Consider the following 14,325-nt stretch of genomic DNA (forward strand, 5'->3'; position numbering starts at 1 on the left):
ATTCTGTGACTACCCGTGTTTCTGAGTGTAGTTCGCGGTTGGCCAAATGAAGTATTTTTACCATTGGGCGTAAATGTTCACGTGACTATGTTTTGAATTGATAATTATTCTAGCTGTTACGTCTGTTTGTCTGTGCCTTAATTTTCAGACTGCTTGGATATAACTTAACCGATTTATATGATTTTATCAGAGAAGCTGTTTACAACCTGTCATTGTGTAGCTCACTTTTGAAATTTGGTTTTAAAAGTGACTAAAAGAATTTACAAACAACTTTCCTTTACTCGATATTTCGAATCTCGAAGGTGATTTGCATGGCTACCTTGATGGTCCGATGGATCGCTACTTCAACCCAGGTGAATTGACAAATAGGAATAAAATTCCCTGCAGAATGAACGAGAGGCAGATAGAAAATAGTCGTAAATTACTAAAATTTAGTCATTCTGTGACTACCCGTGTTTCTGAGTGTAGATACATTTGCCAAACAAGGGACTCTACCTTAATCGATATTGAAGGAATCATTCAACTTGGGAAGTTTATCGAGTTAAATATCGGAAATAAGTAAGAAAAAATCAATCACAGTAGCTAGGAATGGAGTTAGAGAATGTTGAGTTAGAAAGAGTTCGCTGTAGATATATGGAATGATCTTAAAAGGTCCCTGAGTTTTAAGTTTATGGAAAAAAATTATCTCGTAAAACGATTTTTTTATTAAAATTACTCCTAGATTGATAGAATGATATTCACCTCCATAAAATGCAAAAAATATTATCAAGGTTGGATAACGGCTACTCCTACCACAACGGAAATGTCAAGGCCTGTCAAGGCCAACATAGATCGAAAATCTTATATCAAAACACGTGTCTCCTCTAATTGCTCCACGTCCATTCAAGTTCGACACTTATATTTCCCGGCCACGAAACCCATCGACTGTTTTTCAAACTGATAAGACGGAAATTTTGCGCGCAGCCCGCTCTTATCAATCAACCGTGTGTAGTGCACTTACTGAAGCCGTGTTGCATCAGCAACACACCACAACACAGAATCTATTGGGCACTTTTGCCTCCAGCACACATTGGCAATATTGTAGTGTCGTATCGATTCGGTAGGTACTCGGGAACCTGCAGGTTTGCGCAACCCCGCTATATAGTGTAATCAGATCGTGACTGGAACACCCCCTCGGCAATGATTGGTTCGGTGTGCGTTGGTTAAGGTGGGCCATTTTTCAATCAATCTGGAAAGTGTTATGTTACATCCCTAAACATTGTTTATAAGGATTCTCAGAAGCTACTGCGAAAATGTGAGTGGAATCCGTGTAGTGATCCTTTATAGAGAGATAAACGAAAGATAAATGGAATGATTTGGCAAAAGACCAGCAGTGCTGATTTTGCTCGGCGTCGAGAATAATATTGTAACACGGACATGACTTCCTCATTGCTATAAAGTGTATTTTGTTTCGTTCTAGATCTTTGAGCTACATATCAAAACTAATAAACAGCCGAAAAAATCAAAAACTAAAAATCGCATTGACAAAAATTCAAAAAAGTAAAACATTTCATATTTTTGCTTCATGCAAAATTACTTTTACCGAAGTAATTTCAAGCGGATTACATTACTCCTCAAGAAAAGTTCAAAACAAACATAACGCATGTTCGTTTGGTTCACACTTTGACAGCTCTCGCTGCTCGATTGGCTCACACTTTGACAGAAATATCAGCTTCCGCGAATCTCTCTTATAAAGGATTTTTAAATCCGTGCACCTAAAGGGGGGTGTTTGTGCCTTAACGAGTTTGCATGGAGAAAATCAATCAAATCTTGATTACTTTTTCAAATTGACGTAAGTAACTAGCATACGGTCTTGAGAAAGGTAATTAAAAAAATCACAAGCTGTCTGTCTTTTTTTGCCATGTAATTTGCTTAAATTGTGCATGCAATAAGTTTGTTCAATAACTTTTTTTTATTATTTCCCACAACAATTTGATGATAAAATGAAATCGTTTTATCCAATTACTTATGACGTTTGTTAATCATTAAGGGCCTTCTTTAGCCGAGTGGTTAGAGCCCGCGGCTACAAAGTAAAGCCACGCTGAACGTGTCTGGGTTGGATTCCCGGTCGATCCAGAATTTTTTCGTAATGGTAATTTCCTTGACTTCCCTGGGCATAGAGTATCATCGTACCTGCCAAACGATATACGAATGCAAAAATGGCAACTTAGGCAAAGAAAGCTCTCAGTTAATAACTGTGGAAGTGCTCATAAGAACACTAAGCTGAGAAGCCGTCTCTGTCCCAGAGGGGACGTTAATGCCAAGAAGAAGAAGAAGAAGAAGAAGAAGTTTGTGTATCGGTTGAAAATCGACTCAATTAGTGTTTTGGTTTGATTAGTGCTTACATCGCTCTGTCTCTTCATATAACGGAGCGTCGTAAGTAGTGGTTTGGTCTCGAAAGTAAAAATCACACTTAAGTCGTTTTGTAGATCCGAAAATTAGGCGCTCTAAAAGTGAAAACCGAGTTGGATCAGAGTGACATTCAGAATACGATGCATCGATAATTGTTCACTGTTCGGAGATGAAGCTGTTTGAATAATTTTTCGAGAATTGTAACAGTTACGTGATATTTATGAATCATAAATTATGATAGTTACCAGAACTGGTTGGAAGAGTTTTTCCCATATATTTATTTGGTCGCCTTACAAACTTTAAGTGCGTTCCCCGTAGAATTGATGGATTCAGCTCAAATGTTCACAGTAGCTTTCGGGAGTCCAAATGAACAATGTTAGGGGACATAACTTCCCATTTTTGTAGTTTAATCACTATGGACCACCCTACTATTAGTGGAGCTGAATCAAAGCCTTCCTATAGCTATGCGCGACATGCCCGGCGTCTCCATCAAACTCGAATCGATGTTCAATCGGAAGACACGCGCTATTTTGGCTTCCCGGCGTTGTATTTTGGAATCCAATGCGACACTCCTCGAAATTGCGAATTGTGTGCCCAACACTCTGCCAATTATTACCCGTTTACAGGTATTGGAGCCACTTGAAACAAAGTTGTTTGATTCCACCCCACCTAGAGAAGTGCTTTTAATTGGCTAGTGTCAACGAAGTGCGCGGTGCGATTGGACGTGCGTGCGTTTGTCGGAGTTTGATTCGTGAAGTCACGCGTTTTCACGAAGTAGGCTTCGATTTGGTGCGCGGACGAAACTGTTTGCTATGATTATCCGGAAAAGAGTGCTGTGATGAAAGTGTCTAGCTGAAGCGTAAGCATGGCTTACTGCGTACGTATCGGAAAACGGTGATTTCAAAAAACGAGTATTTCTAAGAAGATACCTTCAGTTCACTTCGAAAAGTGATAAAACTCATGAGTTGTTTCAAAAGGATTAGTTCCGCTGCGAGCAGAAGAATGGTAAGCAAACAACCGAGTAAACAACTTTCAATTCAAAAGCAATCAATTCAAAATTAGGTGCATAAATTTTCAGCAATAAACCCAATCTGATGAAAGTATGCAAAAAAAAAAGCGAAACAAACAGATCTCTGACGATCGTAAATTCAATCAGTGCCTTAAACGGACTTGACAGTGAAAATTATCCACACTAGGTACTGGTTGGAGGGGCCGACCCATTTTGGACAAAGTTCAAACTCGTACGAAAAAAAATATCGCTTGCATTTAAACGCGTTCAATCAATTCGAGTCAATTAAGAAGCGATCGAAATCGGATCGAGAGGAGAAATCTCCGCATCGCAGTCAATTTCGTATAAGTGATGACGGGGTGGCGCTTCTGTCACGATATACATAGTCTGCATGTGCCGTCCAAATAAGACATTTTTGTATGATCCATCTTGAGATGGATGGGACTTTCTCGCAGTAGGCCTTGCCAAGGAAGTCACGGAATATAACAGGTGACGACCATCATACTTAATTGGTATTGTTTAGGGGCCAGGTAAACGCGCAGCTATCCAGCTTTTTACTCTTAGCTTGCCATAAATTGTGAATCACCCCTTTTTGACATTTATTGCCAACACTATAATTTTTATAATTAAATCAAAGCAAGCTTTGTATTGAAGAAAGTTTTTTGTTGTTGACGATTCAATGTCAGAATTTTCCAAACGTGTTCTCATGTAATCGAAATAGTTGAACTATTATAAATTTTATGATTTTTTCTGTATAATTTAGCTTTGGATCAGGAGCTGCTAGTAATCACAGCTTCAAATTATACGCTCAAATGTCTTTAAAATCACCAAGTATGCGGACTGGAAGGTAATCCGTTAAACTCTTTTCAACATTCCGATGATTATGAAAAATATCTGAAGGATATAGAGCATATCGTCGGGCCAAAATTGACAGCGAACAAGTTATATTTTCTTGTCAGTTATTGTTCCTGGCATAATCATTTTTCCATCCCGAAAATCCACAGCTCCTTAAGGATTCGGTAGGTGATCCTAAGGATAAAATGTTCAATAAATTATATTGTGCATCCACAGAAATGAACACGGCTTTGTAACGTTTTTTTTTTGTCTAAAAATTAATTTCTCTCTATAATTCAAAGTCTCTACTATTTGGTTGCGTGACAAACTTACTCGAATTATGTATGATCTTTTGTCAATAGCATCGCAACATATGACTGGCACTAAGAATTTGTAGACTGGATAATCCTTGTTGGAAAGGTTTATAAGAGTTAAAAGGGATGCTCCGACAAATTCAGCTTATATGAGTCTTCTAGAATTGTCTCCCCATTTCAGATAATCATTCAACCTTTTATGCGGCAAGTATTGCTGTTTGCATTTGGGAAGCAAATCTAGACTAAACGTCCTCCAAATGCGGTAACACAAAACAATCAAAGGACACCTAGCAACAATTAAATAAATCACCGCCGCCCTAGCAAGAAAAATCTATCTTTGACATCGCATTTCTTGTAAAAAATCTTACCGCGTTTGGTGTTCCCGCATTTGATATTTACATTTCAAATGCACACAGCAATATCCCATTTTCGTAAATTTTTCAACCTCTGCCAAAGATAGTACACCATCTGGACACCTAAAACATAAAAAATAGAAATAAAGCTCTTGAAATAGTAAAAAAAAAACTAATTGTTAAGTACTAATACGGAGAGAATCATAACAATTATTGTGAAAATTTTTGACAATCCAATAAATAAACTCAGATCATGGCCTACCAAGACTTTACTATAATAACGTTGGCAAGACATGTCAAAGTCAAATTACCCCTTGCTGTTTTATAGCCAGCGTAAAAAGCTGGATTCAGCCAAACCAAGCTGAGGGTCGTGAGTTCGATTCCCACCGGTCGAGGATCTTTTGGGGTTGGAAATTTCGTGGACCTCACAGGGCATAGAGTATCTTCGTACCTGTTACACGTGCAAAAAATGGCCATTTGGCAAAGACAGTTCTCAGTTAATAATCGTGGAAGTGAAACCATCAGATTGAATCAGAAGTTCCTCTGAAGAAGTTCTCCAGAGATTCTACCAGAAATTCCTCCAGGTGTTTAACCAGGAGTTCAGAAGATTCTACCAGAAATTACAACAGTTCTAATACTACAACTTTTTTGCTGTAGCCAATCAGAGACTTCCGAGAAGAAAAATAGTTCCTCTTTTTATTCTTCCAACAGATTTGGATTAACTTCTGTTCTGCAATGGATGATCAAGATGAACAATCTGAATTCCAGTACACAAAATGCCTTTTATTATTATTTTGGTAAACTCTTATGGTATTTCAGTTTTATCCTGCATATAGCATTAAATTCATTGCTTGTCTACACCAGTGATTCCATCAAGAGATCCTATAAAGATTCCATCAGGATTTCCTACTTCACGGATTCCATCAGAAGTTCTTCCGCAGACCTGCAGTATCTCTAGGGATTACTTTTGGAATTTTTCCAAGGATTTCGCCAAGAATGATTACTTCAAAAAAATCCAGGACAGATATGATTGTATTCCGCCATGGTTTCCTATAGCCATTTCTTCAAAAAATATTGGAAAGGTTTCATTTATTTCCACCAATTTGTTCAGAAATTCTTCTGGATATTCTCTCTAAAATTTCTTAAATGATTTGTTGAGACAATTCTGGAATTTTCTCCAGAGATACTTCCAAAAATTCCACCAGGAATTCGTTCATGAGTTTCTTGTTAGTTAACCGTGGGGATTGATCCAGATTTTTATCTCGCTGATTTATTCCAATAATTGCTATAATCTATCTCCAGGAAATTCCTTAAGAAACTCCTAAAGGCAGGGATTCAAATCTAAGAAGATTGAAAGTATCTCTAATTTATCGCTCTTTGTAACAATCATGATCCGCAACACATCGTGAGAATCTGTTTATCATCTGCTACAGCTCTGATCATATCGGGGGTACTGCGCATGATAAAACCCATCTTAACAAGCTCCAAACCTGGAGGAAACTATTGGTATCAGACGCTCGGTTATTGTTTATCATACCACTTAAATAAAAAAATAAGTGAGATCGCTCTTAAATAAGTAAATAAGTGAGATTGCTCTTTCTTTGGGGCTCTATTTCGCAGCTGCTATTTATCAAGCTTGTTACAACTTGCGAAAAATTACGATCATGGACAAATACAGATGCGACGTTTTTCTTTGCTTGCTTTGAACGTGCTTCGAAATCCATTGAGAACGGACTCTGCAATGCCTGTTTGCAGGTATATCTTAAGAAGTTTTTGATAGAATGCCTTTAGCATTTTTTGGAAAAATGTTGAATCATCTGTTATCGCTCTTGATATTGCTCCAGTTTTTTTTTCTTCAAAGCATGAATACCTTCCGGAATGCCTCTACGGTCCCCTCCAGAGTTTCCTCACTTTTTCGAGGAATTCTAATAGAAATTATAGACTTCTACATCTATTAGTTCTGAAATTCGTCCTGGGATTTTTCTAGGGAATCTCCGTAAAATTCTTCATGGCATGCATTCCCAAAATTTTAAGTAATTTTTTGAGACAATATTTCAGATATTCTTCTAAAATTTTCTCCAGATATTCTACCAGGAGTTCTTCAGGAAATTTCTTCAGGGATAAACTTGAAGATTCCTTCAGGAATTCCATCAGGGATTCCTCCCTGGGATTTTCTATGATTTTCTCCAGAAAATTCAATAGGAATTTCTCTAAGAGCTCCTCGTGGGATTTGTCGTAAACTTATTCCAAGGATTCTTCCTGGGTATTCCTTAGATTGTTTCCTGAAATATTCCTTCTGTAATTTCTAACTAACTCTGTAAATAACTCAAGGAATTATAGTCATACAGTCAATTCTCCCTTACTCGATTTTCCGTATTTAGATATCGAGTTTGAGAACCATAGTAAAAGTAGGTTTTCATGACTAACTCGATGGTACCTTAAATCCGTTTATGGACAAAAGGTCGAAAAGACAGAAGGTTGAAAGACAAAAGGTTAAAAGGACAAAAGGTCGAAAATAATTTGCTTGATGAGAAATTTTTCCTTCCCTTAAGGTGAAGCGGCGTGTAACTCAAAGAATCATTTGAATCATCATTGTTGTAATAGTAGTAGTGTTGCCTTTCCATGTATATTTTCAAAACCAACAAACAAAAAAATATAAAATTTGTGTTAAGCATATTTTTATGTAAACACATGGGAAACTTAGTAGATTGACGAGTATTGGAAATCAAAATCAACTCTTCAATCGCACATACCAAAAGTAAACATTACAATTTAATGTAGGGCAACGGATTTCCTTGTTTTTTTTTTTGGATTTATCGCATATTTTTGTTATGCATCGGTACGGGATGACGGTGTTGCCAGGTGAGTGGTGACAGATTTTTCTACCAATTGTTATATGCTTGTTTTCGGAACATTTGCTGCATATTATATAAACTTATCATTTTGCAAATAGTTTTCCATCACAAGATCACTGATTTAATCAAATTTTAATGGTTTTTGTGATCAATTCACATTAAATGCTATGATTTTACAGATAGCAACTCTGACATCACTGCGCTCAACGATCGCGATGATTGTGCACACACGATAGACGCGTCCCGACACATCGCACTGTGGAGTTTTTCAATTATTTTGGGTGGTCCAAATTGATAAACACTTGGTATGATTTTGTGCTTCGTAGAGATGGTTTCTGTAATTTGAGAGAATCTAAAAACAAACAACGTATGAGTTTCAAGTTTCCATGCTATGCCCAACCTATCCGCTCTGAAAAGTAATATAACAAAAAAAAAAAAAAGATGGTCCCTTCAATATCGAGTTAGGGAGAGTTTACTGTAGTTTATATGCTTATATAGTTTCTCAGTGATTACATCCAGAAATTGAAATTCGTTCCTGGATTTTTCAAAAATTCTTTCGGGAATTCTGGGTTAATATGTTCTCTTCCTAAAGAATTGGGTCCTAGAATATTTTATAAAATCTTTAGTTTATTAAATAACACGACAGAACGTGTCCTTGCTACTACTTTGGCAAATTTACCCGCTCAAATAACGGCTTTAGCGAAAATAAACTTTAAATTTAAAAATTTGTGCAAAATTGACACTTTTGATTACTTTTGATGTTTACTTCTCCGAAAAACTTCCACTGGGGTTTTACTTTTTCACCAGTGCTAACACTGGGGTTGTCCCTATCTGACATTTTGGGAGAGACACGGAAAACAAAATACACCTAAAATTTGAGTTTAAACCAAAGTGTGTAACAGAATCTCAAAAACCAGAAAAGCATATATTTTTTACCTAAACCAACGAAATACACTTGAACATTGTTTAAACATGTATTTCTGTCTTGAACTTAACCGTTTGATACTAAAATTGGAACAGGGCTTTAGGACCCTTTTCCCTAAGGATTTTTTTCTGGGAGTTCTCCAAAATATATAAAGGCTCTTTTTTTGGGATTTCATCTAAAGCACAGAGATTGATCAAGAAATCCTCCAGGGAGTTTGAGATTGATTTTTATCTTAAAAGCGTTAAAAATTAAAGCAATGTTCATAAAAATCTATCATTGCATTGCACTATCTGTAATACGATGATTTTCATGAAGATTTCTTGAAATTTGAACAAAAACACTGGTTTCCATTTGTTTTATAATTGAATGATGGATTCTTGAGCCGTTTAAAAAACTCCACTAGGAAATTATCAAGATAACCCCAGAAATGATGGGTAATTTACGGCACCATTGGACTTTTATTAGCAATCAAACTTCAAACGCCAAATACACAGTATTTTAATATCAAAACACACCAATGAAAACATTGAGATTATTCTATGTTCTGTCAGTTCACGAGATTTCCGAGACTGAACTAAAATTTCGCTAGAGATGTCATCAATTCAAATAAATACGGCTTAAAATGTGTCTGAACAGATTTGCCTATGGGCTATACTCTTCTTATGGGGCAGCTGCCAAAGAAAACGAGGCTGCCGACTGATAAGAGATGTTCGAAGCGTTGTAAAAACGTTTCCTTAAAGCTTTTAACAGGTCTGTCAGTATGAATCGATAGAGGATTGAGTAGCGAATAAATGTAAACAGACAAACACGCCATTTGTCAGTTGATGTCCGAAAAGATTACAAAATTAGCGCGGCATCGGCTTAGACTGCCGAGAATAAATACGTAAATGCCCCAACGAGATTGTTTCCTGCCTCTCCGAATTAAATAAAAAATCCTTTAAATACTAGAAACTTACCAAAAATCACAGGTATAATCCACTATGACACACTATGATCCGAGATTGTTCGAAATACCTTGACGGTCCACCGATTTTGTGCTCTAAGGACTGTTCATTTTATAAAGTGGACACCTTGTGCATGCTGTATCTTTTTAATTTATCAATGAAATTTCAATCTGTTTTCTGCACATCGCTCCACTAGTATTGTACATTGTTGTGAAAATAAAAATTCTATAAAATAATTAAATTTCACAAAAATATGGAACAACGATTGAAACGGTCGATTGTTAAAGGTTATCAAAACCAATGATTGTTAGAAATTGGCTGGAAAATTCGACAATTTTTATTTTTTTTTTTTTTTCAAAAAAGGCTTGTTCATCGTAAGCATTATTAACCAGAAGTCTGATGGAAAAAATCAAATTATTTTTCACCTAAATTTTTTGAAGAAAAATATTTTAATTTTAGAGGGAATTGATATGATTAGAATTTTTTGGTTAAAAGTAAGTACTGACGGAAGTGCTAATATAGTATCAATATGAAAAATTACTTACGCCTTCATAGAGTTACTTATTTAGTCCCCACGTCACATTTAAAGCACAATAGAAACACAATTGCTTTGTTCTTAGAAGACCTTTCAAAGTACATTGACAATCATAAAAATTGGCTACACTGCTGTAATAAAATCGATTTTATTTTCCACGTATTATTTTCATAATATGTTATTCTGAGATTACGAATTGAAATATTCGGAGAAAACCGTTTACACTTTGCTGTAGATCGATAAATATGCGTAAATGGTTTTAAAATTGTGAGGCTTGTTAGTAAATCTAGCATAAAGAGTAAAATTTATACTTAAGACTGTGGTTTAAACTCACGATTTAGCTCTTGTTTATACAAATGTAGTTTTTTTTTGTAATCCAAACTAGTTTTGAACACGCATTTAACTTTTCTCTTTTGCTGGGAGTGAAAGGATGGTGTATCAACAAATTTGGCCTTAAATGGATAAATCACTTATGTTACCTAATGTCAGAGAATTGTGAAATATAGTTATTTAAAGCTATACCTTTAGCAGAATAGCTAAGGATACCAACATCCAATTTGTTCATAAAAATGAGGATTTTTGTTGTGCGAAAAATAATGTTAAACTTCGACCACAGACAAACAGACGTAACACTTAGAACAAATTTCAATCAAAATCATAGTCACGAGGACATGTACGCCCAATGCTAAAATTAGTGTGTTTGGCCGACGGGCCAACAGATGGCGATAGTGTGTAAACGTCAAACGCGAACAAAAACGATGCTAGCGCTGCGGACGGTCACACTTAGATTTTATTACCGAAGTCGGTAAAATTTTACTGGGTTTTTGAACAGCAGAGTTAAGTCGGTAATATTTTATAAGTACCGAAAACTCCGCAAAGCCAGGAAATGTTGAACTGTCAAAAAAGTACCGACTAAGTCAGTAAACATTTTTGTGAAACGTTACTGTCTTTTTCAGTACAATTATTTTTATTTACTTTTGTTTACTGATTTTTTCGGTTGTACGATTTTAGTACTACTGGTTGTTCTCAATATGAATATAATGCTAAACGTTCCCACTTCAATTTCATCATTCCCGTTTTTATGTTCCAGTCCATCCCATGGTTGGAATCTGATGTCCCAACATTTCCTCGCAACGCTTCCCACACTCGGTTTACATGGCACCCTGGCATGATAGAGACTTGCCCAGTCCGTCCACCAGAATCAGAGCGGCCTTCCGTAAAACCGATTACGATTTTATCAATAAATAAAAAAGATATAGCATAAACAAAGTGTCCCCTTTATAAAACGAACAGTCCTTAGAACTTAATAACTCCTAACTCGGCCGCTTCACAGGGTGTCGACTACCTGGAAAAACCTGGAAAGTCAGGGAATGTCAGGGAATTCAATTTTTAACCTGGAGAGTCAGGGAATGTCGGGGAATTTCACTAGAGGTCAGGGAAAAAAATATCAAACCTCATACAAGAATTACTATCATTTCTTACATGCTATGAATACGATTTTTGAAAAAATGGGAATCAATCTTTCAAAATCATCATTGGGAAAACGCTTATATGCATAATTAAGTAAAATGTAACCTTCTACGTATACTTATCCAGAGAATTCAGAATTTTCTTACATAAAAAGTATCAGCAGGGCTTCATATATTTAGCTCTAATTTTTGTTAGATTTCAGGGGCCTTCCTTAGCCGAGTGGTTAGAGTCCGCGACTACAAAGCAAAGCAATGCTTGACTTCCCTGGGCATAGAGTATAATCGTACCTGCCACACGATATACGAATGCGAAAATGGCAACTTCGGCAAAGAAAGCTCTCAGTTAATAACTGTGGAAGTGCTCATAAGAACACTAAGCTGAGAAGCAGGCTCTGTCCCAGTGAGGACGTTAATGCCAATAAGAAGAAGAAGTTTTGCTAGATTTACTCCTTGACTATTTCCGCGTAATTCGCTCGAAATTTTGAGATTAAAATGGAATTCAAGCCATCAAGGCATGTTAATCCTTACGAATTTGCTCAAAATATCGAAGTAAACCGTTATACAGTGTTTCTCCCTTACTCGTATCTCGATATCGAATTTGAGAATCATTTTAAAAGTTGTTTTTCATGGCTACCTCGATGGTCTAGTTGCACTGGTTTTGTGCCCTGTAACTCGATACCTCCCTAATGATCCCTTTAATATCGAGTTACGGAAAGTTTACTATATAGAGAAATACTAATCTCGTGTTTAAATGCTGATGAATAAAAGCCGTATATCAATCTTTTATGAGCACAAATTTAGTGAATCAAATAACTACCATAATATGGGGTGTTAAGGGATGAAAAAAAATTTCAACTCAAATTTCAAGCAGTTTCTAGTAAATAATTGAACAAAGGAGAGCCCTACCATTTTCTCGTCGTGTATATCAAAAGCAAAATACAATTATGAGGATCCTATGACAGATTGCTGAGATAATCATGAAAAAGTGCGATTTTTGACGGAAATGCAAAATGGGGTGTTAAGGAATTTGAGGTTCGTAAATAAAACCATATATTGCCAACAACGAAACAGTATCTTTTTTGGTCAATAACTTTGATGCATTCATTCAATTTCATATATTATGTTCAGCCTTAATCAGATTATTGAACCTGGGACTCCTGCAAACGCAAATAGTCTTATTTTAACAGCTAAATCATTCATAGTTATTAATTCTACTTGGGAACGATCAATATGTCGTAAAATGTTTTGAAATGATTTTATACTTATATGCAACAGGATCATAACCTATGTATTGGCAGTTCACGAATCCTATAAGCTATGACGAGCAACTTTGTAAAAAACTGTCATATAAGGATAATTTCAACAAGCTTTTAGTTTTAATAGGAAATATGGCCAATTTGGCCTTTGAATAAAACACCACACTAAACAAAGTTATTTGCATGCAACACCCAGTGGCATGGTTGACAAAATACTGAAGAAAAGTGTTCCAGTATGGAGCGGAAATATAACGCACACTTTATAACACTGCGTTTTGTGCCCAATGAGGCTGCGAAGTTCCTCAAAAAGAGCTCAGAAATGACAAAATATTATTATTGTCAACCACTTCTTAGCATTACCACTAAAAGAATCAATGACTTCAAAACCATTTTCAAATAAAATAATCATTTCAACTTTCCAAAATATTTACCAGTGTGATCGATTAAGTTTTGAAAATAGTATCAAGAAAAATCACATATTTACTTTAATACGTTGTTATCAAGATTTTCTTACCAGTTCTGCCGATTTTCGAGATTAGATAATTTTGGTGCTAGACCCTTTTACTTTTACAATGTAGTTTTACTTCACGGAATAAGCCAAAAGTATATTGGAATATATTACGGCATAAATCTTATGCGTTTAGTAACTTGGAAAAAGTAGCAAAGATAATCCCTTAACACCCCACTTATTTTCAAAACGAGACTTTTTCCATAAAAATTATTAAAAGTCGAAAACTAGATACAATTTTCAAGTGTTTTTGTCTGCGTTATGATCTCAAATCATAAATATTCTTGTCGAATATCATTATAAATATTCTATCTAATATTCTTGTCTTCTAAGTTACTCACATATTTTTTCCTAATATTGTTTCATAGTTTTGTAGTTGAATGTATTTAGCCTATGAAATTTGAACAAAAATGTTTTTAAACGTTTTCAAGAACTAGAATCCACAATACTTTATTTTAATAGACATCCCCTATCGCATAATGCAGCTCACAATCTTCCGAACAAATGACGCATTTCAGATGACTGATATATCGACATTCGACGTTCTTGTGATTTGTCAAACTTGATAGAGAAGTTCAAAACCTTAAAACCCCACGAGTACTTAACACCCCATTTTACGGAACTCACTTTGAAAAATAAAATCGTTTTTTACTCGCTGATAGTGATCAATAGATACATTTTTCAGCTCAGTGTTCAGAGCTTTGGTTTGGTTTTCTAGATTTGTGTTCCTGAAATTTGTGGTGTGATTTTGACAGTGGTTCATTTTTTCGAATGAATTTCACATAAGTTCATTCATGTTATATTTGTTGTGAAATTGCATATCTTGATGCTTTCATACTACATCATACTTATGTGGACGTCATACGGCACATTACTGTTAAATATACTATTAACTATAATTTTTTATTATCCATAAATTTTTAAAATTGTGT

At 35.6% G+C, this 14,325-nt stretch overlaps 1 protein-coding gene across 1 annotated transcript in view; it reads left to right on the forward strand.

The window, feature by feature from the left end:
- The first annotated feature begins 2,884 nt into the window (after positions 1–2,884).
- Positions 2,885–14,325, forward strand: part of LOC5576498 (probable phospholipid-transporting ATPase IF) — a 100,384-nt gene continuing 88,943 nt past the window's right edge. Inside the window, exon 1 of the mRNA XM_021839286.1 lies at positions 2,885–3,396. Coding sequence (XP_021694978.1) covers positions 3,352–3,396 — 45 coding nt within the window. The 5' untranslated portion in view covers positions 2,885–3,351. The remainder of the gene's footprint in view (positions 3,397–14,325) is intronic.

Source organism: Aedes aegypti, chromosome 1 (genome assembly GCF_002204515.2).
Source record: "Aedes aegypti strain LVP_AGWG chromosome 1, AaegL5.0 Primary Assembly, whole genome shotgun sequence".
NCBI classification, from domain to species: Eukaryota; Metazoa; Arthropoda; class Insecta; order Diptera; family Culicidae; genus Aedes; species Aedes aegypti.